This window comes from Branchiostoma belcheri, unplaced genomic scaffold (assembly GCF_001625305.1).
Source record: "Branchiostoma belcheri isolate BF01 breed outbred unplaced genomic scaffold, Haploidv18h27 scaffold14, whole genome shotgun sequence".
Lineage (NCBI taxonomy): Eukaryota > Metazoa > Chordata > Leptocardii > Amphioxiformes > Branchiostomatidae > Branchiostoma > Branchiostoma belcheri.
In genome coordinates, this window is record NW_017802824.1 from 1,406,148 (window position 1) to 1,419,734 (window position 13,587).

General features: G+C 41.6%; 2 protein-coding genes across 2 annotated transcripts; one reads left to right on the forward strand and one right to left on the reverse strand.

Annotated features, from left to right (window-relative positions):
• The first annotated feature begins 2,854 nt into the window (after positions 1-2,854).
• Positions 2,855-4,781, forward strand: LOC109464517 (very-long-chain enoyl-CoA reductase-like). Its single transcript, XM_019761524.1, has 2 exons — positions 2,855-3,301; positions 4,446-4,781. Exons 1-2 carry the CDS (start codon positions 2,855-2,857, stop codon positions 4,779-4,781), a joined length of 783 nt encoding a protein of 260 aa, XP_019617083.1.
• A 1,250-nt stretch (positions 4,782-6,031) lies between these two features.
• LOC109464594 (progestin and adipoQ receptor family member 3-like) lies at positions 6,032-12,497 on the reverse strand. The gene is made up of 7 exons (XM_019761601.1): positions 12,334-12,497; positions 11,392-11,509; positions 9,327-9,489; positions 8,500-8,655; positions 7,761-7,964; positions 6,730-6,823; positions 6,032-6,174 (listed from the first exon to the last, which is right to left on the reverse strand). Exons 1-7 carry the CDS (start codon positions 12,383-12,385, stop codon positions 6,050-6,052), a joined length of 912 nt encoding a protein of 303 aa, XP_019617160.1. The 5' UTR covers positions 12,386-12,497; the 3' UTR covers positions 6,032-6,049.
• Between the last annotated feature and the right edge of the window lie 1,090 nt (positions 12,498-13,587).

Here is a 13,587-nt window from a genome sequence, read left to right on the forward strand (position 1 = left end):
AGCATCTACACAAATTATTGTACCAGAATTTCTTTGTTATGGCTTCACCACACCACGAAGTGGTGTGGTGAAACCATATTGCTTTTTCTGATGTTTCTTCTCCTTCTCCTTCTTCTTCTTCTTCTCCTGCCATATCTTTAAATGGATTCAGCTTCTTCATTTTGTGGCCTAAGGTCCTGAAATTTGGTATGGAGGTACAGTGGGCAAATACCCCTAGGCGTTTTTTAAATTTTTGTGATACAGGCTTTTAGAATGGTTTTATTTGAGTTTTTTGGCTGTGTTATAGCAAATGTATTACTGTGTTAGTGTGCCGTGTTTACCACGTCTGGGCATGAGTCATCACAATGGAATGCAGGGCATCAACCCAATAGGCATGCAGCGTTTCCTCTATACTCTTGCTGATTGGCTGTTGGGGATTTAACTTTGATTAACACCTGCACAGAGCATTTCCACCTGCACAGAGCATTTCTTGCTGATTGGCTGTTGGGATTTAACTTGATTAACACCTGCACAGAGCATTTCCATACTGACAGTATGTCTTTATTCAAGTGTTTTGGTAGGTATTTCAAGCTTTTCTGCTCCAGCATTGGAATGCGGGGCATGAACGTTTTTTTTTATTTATTTTGAAAATCAACAGTTTGCATTATGCAATTAAAAATCCTAACCAATAAAGTATATACTATGCAACTGTTGTTTTGGTTGTATGTTACTTCATATTATAGTTATATCAATGTAAATCATTGTTACCCTCCATGTAAATGGGGGGTATTGTTTTTACTCCGTTTCATGTTTGGTCTGATATCTGAAGATCGGTGAGAAGGAACTGTATGATATTTGGCAGATTGATGGATGGGGCCTTGGAGATTGTGTAGGTTGACTTTGAGCACCTGGTGATTGACCTTGGTACTGCAGTTTAATTTTTTTATTCTATTGTTGGCACGTTATGGTCTGTGTGTGCGATGCTAAGGTAGCATGTAGTTGTGGTTACAATGGTTTACTGATGTAAATTTGGGCCCCCTAGCTGTTTGCTTTGAACCGGAATTGCTATCTCAATGTCAGATTGTTTGCGTTGAATGATCTCAGAACCCGGTGGATGGTTGGCGATCATTTTTGGTATGTGGGTAGACGCTGGTTGTCTTTGCGTTTTAGCGTGCATTAGCAGGTTGTGGTAGATTTGGATTGCTTATTTAAAAGGATTTTCACATTTTCACCCCTATTTCATAATAGGATGGTCTGTTTGACCCCAAATTGGTACAGAGTGTTTTTGTTTATACCTCCAGCTGGCAGGTCAGGCCAATCTATTTTTATCTCTAGACCAGTGTCTGCAGGAAATATATCTTATCTTTAATCGGTCATTCAGCAGGGAACTGGGTCATCTGTGAAGTGCCACAACAAAGTTCTTAAAGGATAGACATCTATAGACATCTATCATTCTGCTGATAAAAACAAAGTTTGACTCATAATATCTCTATTATGATACACCAAAAGATTACAAAATAACAAGCTATTTCATGGAGGGACGATGTCTACGACTTCTCCTTGTTTTCCCTTGTGTTTCTCATTCTTTCCCTGCCATGTCGTAAAATGTGGTGAACCCATCGCTGTATTTGCTCCAAAGCAAATATTGGCCTTTCTAGTCCATATCCGATTCGCTACAAAAAACGACACCGTATGTAAATATATTAATAGCTGACACATCTCCTGAAGCATAGACTGTAATATAATACTCTCCTCGATAAAGATTGGTAGCATTGAAACTGAGTAAAGTTAGTATAGCTATGGATTAACTGTTAGAGTTATTGTATTTAAGCATAGTTCGTGTATCTACCCTTGTTGTTTATTCTCTGCCTACATTAGCTAATGGACACTCCTCTGGCCAATGCTGCCTTGCCACCGTATGATCTGCTTGGAGATTACTACATTGTACCAGTTACAGTTGTTGAATAATAAAGTTGATGTTATCATGAAAGTTTATCTGTGTTGGTAGTTACATGTTTAAAGTTAAAACTTTCGATCCAACATAAAACGTTCTCTCACCTGAGCTTTCGACCAGTCACTCCGGTCTTCCTCAGTAGACTGACCCAGTGTTGACGTCACACTTAAAAGAAGCCACGTGACAAGCCTCACTGGGTCAGTCTACTGAGGAAGACCAGAGTCTTTTTTTTTTTTTGATTTGCCAAAACAAAAAAGCGATTATGGTTCTGAATAAACATGTCAATAATTGGGAGCACACTGAGACTGGTCTGCATTGAATCTTGGTAACGTACACATGGGCACATCGGGACTCCACCTCTGTCTACTGTGGTATTGTCCAAAACTTTCCTAAACTTTGCATCACATTAAAAAGTTTTGAATAGGGTCCTGCCCATTCGTCTCAGGGGAGGTCACGAGAGGCTGAAACTTGAAGCTTTCTCCTGACTTGGAAAAGGACATTTCTGGTCGACATGGTCCAACTTTGTTGGCTTTTCTAACTATACTGCGCTCAGTCTACAATTCGCAATCAATAGTTTTTAATGAATGCGCTTAATTAGGCTAGAGACAAGCGCAATCGATGCTTTGTGACGTTTAAACTGTGATGACGTAGATGGTCACTAGAGGCGGGGTCACCAGTGGCGACGCACGGATGGAGACTTACCCAGATGCCCCCGTACAGGTGCCAACAATCATTAAAACCCGATAATAGCTTGTTTCCGAATGTCTGCTTTGATACCTAAAAATACTAGTACATACAAACAGCAACATCGCACAACTTTCATCGATATATCGAGGATCATCAATTGTATATTGACGTTACACCAAAAGTAATTCTTTGCGTACCCCCTAAAATCGAAAAATGGTTCAATCCCAATTCAAGATGGCGTCCGAGACGTCCAAAATTTCCGGGTCCCCTTCCCAAGGCCACGTTTCGTCAGGTTTAAACCCTGTCGCGGTGAACAGCGTGACCTACCTCGGCACGATCGTGGTCTATCTTCTGGCGTTCTTTCTCCGTGAGTTCCCCAAGCCGGTCCCCTTCCCCGCGGCCGGCTGTCTTGTTCCTTCCGACGGCGACTTTGGAGAGTGGACCCCGGCTGGCTACGTGCTCATGGCGCTGTGGTGCTTCCACTTCATGAGGCGGTTTGTCGAAGTCCTGTTCGTCCACGAGTACAAGAGGAAGATGAGTTACGTGGAGAGTGTCGGAGCGCCGGTGTACTACTGGTTGTTCGGCTTCTGGACCGGGCTGTCCCTGCGACCTGACCTGGGCTATGTCAACACCTACCTTTCCATGTTTGTTATCGGCTGTTTAATGTTTTTCGTCGGAGAGGTGAGCGAATGATTAGTACACTTATTCTATGGGTCAGAACCCCAGATTTTACATATTGTGTTGTATGAATATTTTGTAGGTTTTTACGGTGTTGCCAATGCCATGATCGCCACAGATTTCCATTTAATCATTAGATTCAGTGGCTACATTGAGGATCTAAAGCCTTTGAATGATTTACAGAGATGTCTTGTTTGCCTTGCAACAGTCGTCACGTCCTTTACTAGGCAGTAAAACTTAGCTTAGTCAGGTGCGTTTTAATGTACAAAATAAACAACCGGTTAATGTATAATCTGTATGCGTCGAGCTTTCTTGACTGAGCGCATTTTACATGTAGTATTGTTTTCATCAATCCAACCAACCTTTCCTCGTATTAGTAAACCCCTAGCTTTATTCTGTTTCAATCTTTTGAAAGAATGAGTTGTTTCTGATTTTAGGAAATAGGAATCACTACAGAAAAAAAGCATTCTCGATCTCATGACTGGGGTTGCGTCAACTTTGGGGTCATTGACACTTCAAGTACTACCCTTGTTATAGTTTTGAAGATTATTAACTAACTTTATAAGCTGAAGGCGTCCATAGCTCCCTACGATACTTCCGTAATTTTCGACAAACAACCGATAGCAACAACGTTAACTGAACGCCAGAATCGTTTAGGATAGACGGTACTATTACAGTTGGCCATAGAAACCTATGGTTAAATACACTGAAACAGGTCGTCATGAAAGTACTTTCTCACATTTCAATCTTCGAAATTCTTCTGCACCAGAGAGCCACAAGGGTCTGCTTCTCAAATATAGAAAGAAAACAGGGGGTTGACCAGCTCAAACTCTTACAATAGCTAACAATTGCATGCAACAGGACAAAAAAACTACTTTTGACCTAAATTTCTCATGTATCCATCCGCTCTGGGCAGGCAAGACCTCATCCGACTCAGGTCTCTTGTTAAATTATGCCCACTAAAATGCTGAAATAAATGAAATTTGACCAAAGTAGATTTCTGTTCCTTCTAGCCCAATAGTCTCCAAACTGGACAAAAATTTTCAAAAGAAAAAATATTTTCAGAGATATTAACTAGGGATTACAATCAGCCTATACTAGTACTACGCAACGCAATAGTGACGTTTACACCCTTTACACCACACAGGTTGGCAACGGCGTGTCCCATCTCCAACTACGGAGTCTGCGCAGCAACAAGAACACCCACCTGCTGTACCAGACAAAGTCGCAGCACGTCGTTCCTAACGGGTTGATGTTCGAGCTGGTCTCCTGTCCGCACTACTTCTTCGAGATCGTCTCTTGGTTGGGTTTTTCTCTGGCCACGTGGGCCCTGTCCGTTGTGGTGTTTCTAGCCGCTACCGTGCTGACTCTCTGTATCTACGGCCATAAGAAGCATCAGGCTTACCGTACGGAGTTCGACGGTAGGGAGGGGAGGGAGCTGTATCCACCGAACAGAAAGGCTCTCATTCCGTTTGTGTTTTAAACTTTAACTGGTTCTGCTTACCGAAGGAAAACATGTTTTTGCTCTGTTTCCTCTTCTTCTTCTTCTCCAAACAAATAAGGTCAATGATCTGAACCAGACGTCTGTTACCGTGGTAACTAGTGTTGGGTTACATAATGTTGCAATTTTATAGCAGGAGGGATTTAGACTCCTGTCTGAGCATATATATGAATGTGTTTGTGTAAGAATTAACATAGCAGACCATATGCGAAGATAAACATTATGCATTTGCTTTGCAAATGTCACCTTTCTAGTTATATAGTAATCTTGGTTTGTAATGTAAGAAATTGTGGAAAATTTCGTTGCCTTCCTTAGCGTTAGTCCTTTTGATAAGTGGATGGGGTTGGGCATGGAAACCTTTTTTTATTACCCACGTTAATCTTATTTTATTTACGTACGGCCTTCTTTGTTCTGTAGGTTCTACGTTCTATGTCACTCATTTTCCTTCCCTTTCGCTCCTTTTTGTTTTCACTCCTTTTTACTCCTTTCGCTTCTTTTTGCGTCATTTCACTCCTTTTCATTTCTTTTCGCTCATTTTCGCATTTTCTGTTCACCCCTCACTTTGCCGTACTGTGCGTTAGGCTTGATAATATTGACAACAATTCATACTCCAAAACAAGGTTTCAATCATAATTGTGAGAGTATATTTGGATGAACATGTATATACATGTATAAAACTAACACAAATTTTTATTGATGGTAGCAAGGACTATTGAATCTGTACAATAAGAAACTACCCATGGCATGACCATGTACATGAACCCATGTCTTATTTTGAATGAATGACGACCTTTATTGCACATTTTTGCCACACTGGGCTAAGTATAGGTCAAAACAGATACATACAAAATAAAACTAGCTATCCTTAGATAAATTCAACTTCTCGCTTTTCAGTTATAGTAGAGATAAAGGAACAGATATGTTTTTCGATGGAAGGTTTGTCTAGTTGCATGTTATTACTAAGGCCATGTTGATTTGATTATATGGATGACATCCGCGCGCACATGAAAAAAAGTTTTCAACTATACTGTAAATCGTACGACAATTGCAAAATAAGAAAATATATACCGTAAGTTGCAAAAAAAATCATACCATCATACCATACTTTGTGTCATTTGTTCAACCTTCTTGACAACGTAGATTTCATGTTGAAAGCAACTTTTTTTGGGGCCAAACTTTTTTTATTCGCACGCTCGCATCAGGTTTGGGATTCCCAGAGAATGTCATCCATGTAATCAAATCAACTTGGCCTAACAGCTAAGACTTTGTTGTTGGATACTCTGGAAGACGAAGAGAGCGTCTCTCCAGTCTAACAGTCCCAGCACCACCGCCATGTGCCACCACTGGTGCCCGTGTCCCACGTAGTCAAACCGACCTGAGGATCGACAAACAAGCACGGTGTTTAAAAAAACAATGCTTGCGAAGTTCGGCTGTATTTGTCTGTGTTTTTAATATTTTACCAAAGTGTTGTTGTTGTTTTTCATATAACATGTCTTTTGCTACATTACAACGTATTCCTGGTTCTGGCATACTAAATGACAGTATTAAAACATAAGCTCTTTAATTTAAAAATGAAGATTGTTGCAAGTATTATAGGTACAGAAAAACATATATCTGTAATGTATCTGCTTAATTGTAATATGATGTAATTAAGATTTTAATCAATGTTCACATTTTAATTTATATGTGTGTTAACTCCTGTTTGTTGCATTTGTAATTTTGTAACCAGACCTCTAGGCTGCTAGCAGGCTCTGGGATTCATTTATTTCCTCAATAAACCCGCCTATATAAACATGACTAGATATGGCCGTGTTGACTCCATTACTGTTCCTGCGAACTACAACGAAGCCTCGTCTCTGATTGGTCATATTAGTCACGTGATCGAAAAGAGGTAACCAATCACAATGAGGTAGAACAACGTGTTACGTACCTGGGAACCAGACTTGTGGAATGTTTTTGATATGAAACAACACGAACGCTGCAATGTAGATGCCACCATTCCTGAGGCATCTGAAGGGATAGATCTGTAAGATGCAAAATGAGAAATTTGAAGGATGACACATTTGCGAATCAGTAAAGATCCAGCTTTAATGTTTTAATTAAAGAAAGTTAAGCTTTATGTCTTTAGACTTTGTACTGTCGCTCACTCATGTTTCTTTATTATGTCTACCGGAAAACTTTTTGTTTTTCCTCAGCTTTTTCCTCTTCTTCTCCAAACAAATAAGGTCGTTGACCTGAACCAGACGTCTATCACCATGGTAACTGGTGTTGGGTTACATCATGTTGCAAGTGCCATGCAGAACTGAGTTCAAGAGGGGCTGCATGGTCACCATATATATAAATGTGTTTGGGTAAGAATAAACAAAGCTTGTTGTAAGCTGGGCCATGTGAAGGTAAACATGCATTTGCTTTGCAAATGTTATATCTAGTAGATTTTGTTCCACAGTATCTATGCCTGTACCTTTTCTAGTATTGTAAATAATATTGTGTGCGTTAAGGCTATTTACAAATTTATCTACTGTATCATTAAGTTTTCGTCAACACAAAATTAGTTTTGTTTATTTAGGCCACACCGACTTAAGTTTATGGATGACATCCGCGCGCGCATTGATTTTCGCCTGTCCTAAAAAAAGATAACGTCCTCCGAGGCTCTGGCCTGGCTCTAGGCCTGGGTAGTTCATGGTAGTTAGCGACATGTTTTATGAATCAGCACTGTCGTATACATGTACGTGCAGTGCCGATTCTTAAACTCCGCAAAGAGCCAGCATGTCGTATACGTCGCTATGTACTGACGCAAATTCACAATACCAGTTTTGTATTCCTGTGGTTTAGTAGCATTTTATTTTTGGCAGGAATTTTTTTTATTCGCCCGCGCGCACTAGTTTGGGGGCCTTCGTAGGATGTCATCCATAAAATTAAGTCGGTGTGGCCATATGACCAAGTACATTACCGAGCCCTTACCCATGCCGTGTCACTCGCCCACCCGCCGTGGTAGAGGTAAGACTGCGCGATGAAGACAGAACAGACCAGCGCCAGGGGAGGACCAATGCCGACCAGCCTGTTCTCCGGCCGGACCCAGTGGAACCGGTACTTGGGGTGGAGGAACATGGCTGCGTACGGGACCAACATGGCCACGCACACGCACTGGTACAACATCTGCCAAAACTGCAGGCATAGAAAAAGAACGTTTTTTTCCAAAAGTTCAGAGCTTCTTTTCCCCCCACATCCCCACCTTTTGTGAGTGTTTTCTTTACGTAATCTTGGAGGTATACCCTGGTAGCCTGGATCAATTTATACATGTATGCAGTAGATTTGCATAAATTTGCATATGCTTAATCATGACCTTGATCTTGACCTTTGCATAAGTACATAAATCGATCCAGACGACCAAGGTATACTTCCAACCTCTCTACTCTCTACTACTTCTACTACTACTACTACTACTACTACTACTACTACTACTACTACTACTACAACTACCACTCTGACTACTACTACTTCTTCTACAGCTACTACTACAGCTACTACTACTACTACTACTACTACTACTACTACTACTTCTACTACTACTTCTACTGCAGCTACTACTACAACTACTACTACTTCTACTACTACAACTACAACTACTTGTACTACTACTACTACTACTACTGCTGCTACTACTACTACTACTACTACTGCTGCTACTACTACTACTTACCACAGAACACTTGAAGCAGTACGCCACGAAGGTGGACAGCACCGCCAGGATGGTGACGACAATGCCGAACAGATCCAACCCGAGCCCGAGGGTGAAGACGGACCGGCATCGGTGCGGGGTGAAGATGTGGTACGTGGTTGAGGACAGCAGTAACATCTACAAAAGAAGGAGGGCGTCAGAATAGGTACTAAGTCTTCTATCAGCTGAATGCCTACCTCTTAAATTTGTGTCCTCGCAATGCCATGTATTCATGGTATGGCTTGGTGACGCGTTCGCGTATTTAACCTGTCTTTTGTATATACTCTAAATGGTGATGATATACTCTATCTCTTGTTGATTTTTGGACTCTACATGAAGGATATTTTGTGCGTATTACATTCAAGACGTATCGAGGACGTACAACAGGAACATCGAAAATTTTATAAATCCATATACAGAATCAGTTTTATCCTCAATATAGATAGCGTCGGTGTAGCCTTGGTGTCTTGTAGTAGAGAGTTTCAAGCTACCGGCCCAGAATATCATTTGTAGCTCCTTTGAATTCGAAGTAACAAACATGTATACAATCAATTTTAGTTAAAAGTTAGGAAGGTGACCTTGCGAAGCAAATACATAATGTTATGGTCTGCTATGTTAATTCTCACTCAAACACATTCATATATATGGTCAGACAGAAGTCTAAATCCCTCCTGCTATAAAATTGCAACATGATGTAACCCAACACTAGTTACCATGGTGACAGACATCTGGTTCAGGTCATTGACCTTATTAGAGAAAAATAAGAAGAGGAAACAGAGCGGTAAACAAAGAAGGTCTTAAATGCTGACCTGACAGCTGGTGAAGTATATTGCCGAGATGACGTAATCCATGTCGTCGCCATGGCGACCGGGTATGGTCACGTGATGGTCGTACAGTCCGAGGATGAGGAAGGCCACAGCGGGAACCACGTGTGTCAGGACGTTACCTGTCTCGTTCGTCAGCTTATATGTGCTGGTAACAAGGATGGGGAACAAAATCGTCAGTTTTAGATGAAGTTTTTATAGAATAGCTTTATTGAAGCTTGCGACAAGTTAAGCAAATTAAGTAATGTGGCGTCGTGTGGCGTAGTGGATAGAGCGTTCGGCGCTCAACAAGGAGCCCCGGGTTCGAACCTGGGTCGGAGCACGGGGGCATGTCCGAACATGCGCACCGACGTTGTGCCCTTGGGAAAGGCACTTTACACGTATCCCCCCTCAATTAGAGGGTCAAGTCTCCAACGGCAGTTGTCTTCAGCTGGCGGACGAGAGCAGCGCCAGGCGGGCTGGCGTGATCAAGGCGGAACTTGAGCGTAACCAAGTCACCGGCAGCTCGCTGCAAGCACCCGAACCGGAACCAGCACGTCTCCCTCGATGGATCCGCTGGGGAAGACGGATGCCCAAGTGTGTGGGTCTCAGATTCGCAACCTGTTATCCACCTTAAACAAATTCACGCGAAGGCTACCGTGTCAACTGTGACCCTCACTCAGGTGCAGGGGCTGACACGGTCATCATACTCGGAAAGTCTGTATATCTGTACATGAATCTGTATCTGTGCATGACTATGTATCTGTACATGACTCTGTATCTGATTACAAATAAAGATCACGAGTGATTGCCAAGAATCAAGCAAGGGCACATTGCTGTGGGATTGTGATTTGTATCCTAGGCAATGCTAATTTCCAAGCAGATCCCTTTCGGTGGCAAGACAGTATCCATTAGCCAGAGAAGGTCGCCGGCCACGTTGGTGGGGGTATCGACAAAAACGGTCATATATATAAAAAGCTAACGATCATTCCTCCACAACCTCTGCTTGGAGAGTACCTAAACCTCTGCTTGGAGAGTAAGGCAATGCCATGTATGTCCTGGTCTCAGCGGTCCAAGGTTTTTAACTGCCATTTGAACAATGCTTACAAGAGGCATTGTGGTTAAGGTTGTTTCTTTTATTCAACATAAAAGAAACAAAGAAAGAGTGGCGTAGCACTCAAGTAACAATACTTATATTAACTGCGCCACTTAACATATGAAGAAATCTGACTACACAAACAAAAGGACAAACAAAATAACATTAACAGCAATGATGACAATAACAGAAATACTAGTAATGAAAACGACTGATGTGCACCAACTCCCCCACCTCAAGTACTAATTAAAAATAACAAGTGAATATTTGTGTGACACCAAGACAATTGACTTCTATATCTTTTCCACTGACAAACTCAGTCCAAAAGAGCTAGAAGCGCTGAGTTTGTTAAGGTTGTTGACTCAGTCCGAGGGATGTGGTGGGTTCGAATCCGTGACAGGCTACAATGTTGTGTCCTTGGGAAATTTCGAAAGGCACAGAACACACATTTCCTCACTTGACTAAGGTGTAAATGAGTACCTAGCTTCGGTTAGGGACGTCCTCTCGGATAGGACGTAAAGCCGGAGGCCCCTCAAGTACGTCAAAAACTCCAACCACATTTATCAAATCAAAAAGAGGTCCTTCCCTGTGTGAGAGATTCAACATATACCCTACACATACTAGCCTCCTTCGCAGTCTTGTTGGGCGTCGGCGTTATTTTTTCTCTGAGCGACGCGAGTAATATGCGGCCGCAAGGGACGATTTGCTGCCGAGGGAGTTTTTGCCACGGAGAGAAGGTTTCGCGGCAAAAACTCCCTCGGCAGCAAATCGTCCCTCGCGGTCGCATATTACTCGCGTCGCTCAGAGAAAAAATAACGCCGACGCCCAACAAGACTGCGAAGGAGGCTAGCACATACAGCCTAGTCTCAGGTTTGACGTCTTTGAAGAGGTGATAGTCACCTGTTATGTCAGTCCTTCCACATATGTTTTAAATATTCATGAGTAAATTAAAAGTGTAATGGGTCCAGTGTTTACCTTTTAAGGCACTGAAGCGTGGACAGGTCAGTCAGGTACCCGGACACCACGTGTGGACACATGTAGATTTTCTTCCACACCGGAAGTTCGTCATAACTACATAGCTTATCATTCGATCCTTGGACAAGACAAGAAAATTTAAAAAAATGAAGTATTGAAATAAACACAAATACACCTAGCTGTAAGGCTAAATTAGCATCAACTATTAATGAGATACACACAAATAAACACATGTACGATAAACTATAAGGATTTAAAAATTTAAAATTACATCACAGAAACAAAACACTTCTAGTTGTATGTGTCCTGCTATGCTTTCCTTCTCTTCTGGGATGGGAGGTTTGACTCCTGCTATCCATAGTTTTTTAAATGTCTTGTCAACGCCTTTTTTCATTGTAAAGTGGCTGCGAGAATATAAATTATACCTAACTTGAGTTCGCAGTCACTCAGTCCATGTCCTTTTATTTTTAGTCATATAGTGTGCTTCCGAATAAAAAAAACTGTAAGGATCAGCAACAACTATTTTTTTAGTATCGTTTAAACTTCTGCTATGTGAACTGACGACATAGTTTACCTGCAAAACTTCGTGAATTCTTATTGGAACAACATTTATAGATTACAACATTTTATATACAATACGAAGCCTTGAAAATACTATAATCTTAGTGTATATCACTTGTTGGCACCGGCACACCCCAATAATTGTTGGGTAAAGCTCGGTAAAGCTAAGAGTACTAGTTGTCCGACGGGTTCTTGTCTCAGACTGTCACTCTCAAAACATTTGCGGTAACGTACTGGCATTCTTGGTCACTGAAGCATTTCTACCACTGCATAAATCGTCATATTGTAACACATGGGAGAGAGATCTTTACGACTCGAGATCCTGTTTTCTGAACGATTTTACAGAAGAAGAAAAACCACTCAAGTGGTCAGGGGTCTTACCTGTGAATCTGCCAGCGCCAGGGTCACTCAATTTTAGTCTGACGTTCGCCATTTGTTAGTCCTACTTTTCCTATGGGTAGTTTACAGTTGGTTGAGTATCTTTGGCAATAACTACTGAGTGTTGAACAACCACGGTAGGTCTGTGTCGTGAAAGAAAACTGTACACTAAGGACGTTGTTGCGGCGTTCTAACCAAGATTAGGCGCCGAGCCTTCTGACATGTATGATTCGCCACACCTCAAAATGTCTCACAGGTGAAATGTCAGACCACTGACATACCACCCTTTAACTGGTACAACAGGATATGACGTAACTTTCTTTAGTCGATTTTTTTCAGGGTTGCCGTTACAAATCGGATGGCACCCAGGCTAGTATCTTGTAGCCTCCACCAGGCCTTTCTACGGGGATACGGATCGTAGAATTCGGCAAAAAAAGAGAGTAAAATTGGCCAAGGGAGCCCGGCCGCGGGGAGGTAGTTTCTTTCCCTCCGAACTGCGCGGCCTGTCAAACCTACAAGGCGGTCAAACTCCCTTATAGCCAGCGTAGTTAGTCTGGTAGAGACTAAGTATCTTGCCCAATCGTATCCAAGCTTTGATTGTTTGTGGAACAGTTGTTGCTGCGATCTTAATTCTAACTGATAGATATCTGTATACATATTGTTAAACACTACAATGCAGGGAAGTCCTTAGATTGGTGCTGGAAGGGTGTTAACTGAACCGAGAACAAATCTGTACAATAGACGTTTTGACACGTCAGTGAAGTATCAAAGACAAAGAATGTCATTCCGGGCTCAACTGCTGTGAAAAAAGAGTCGAAAACCTGTCGTTGTTTTTGTTACTATTCTTTATTATTGATGCTCAAATACATATGTACGAGTAAAAGAATTTGAGAGGTAAACATTATTCACCGATCTTTCTCACTACACTAGAGTACTCACGTGCACGGTATAAACGAGGTGCACCAGTAAAAAGTACCAACGATCATAATGTGTGCCTACTCGCATACTGGACTCATTTAACATTTATAATTGTACAGCTGTGATTTTTAAGTTCTTTTCTTATAAAATATTGTCTTGAATGATTATGCTGCTGTGTGAATTAGATGTAATTAAGAAATCTGATTGTCTGCCACGTGCTAATGAGTCCATGTTCTATATGTTCTATTAACTGTTTTACTCAATATAAGCATCACTCCATATAGTATCTTTCCTCGTCAATTCACTGTCTTCATTCATATGTGCCCAGGAGAAGTGAAA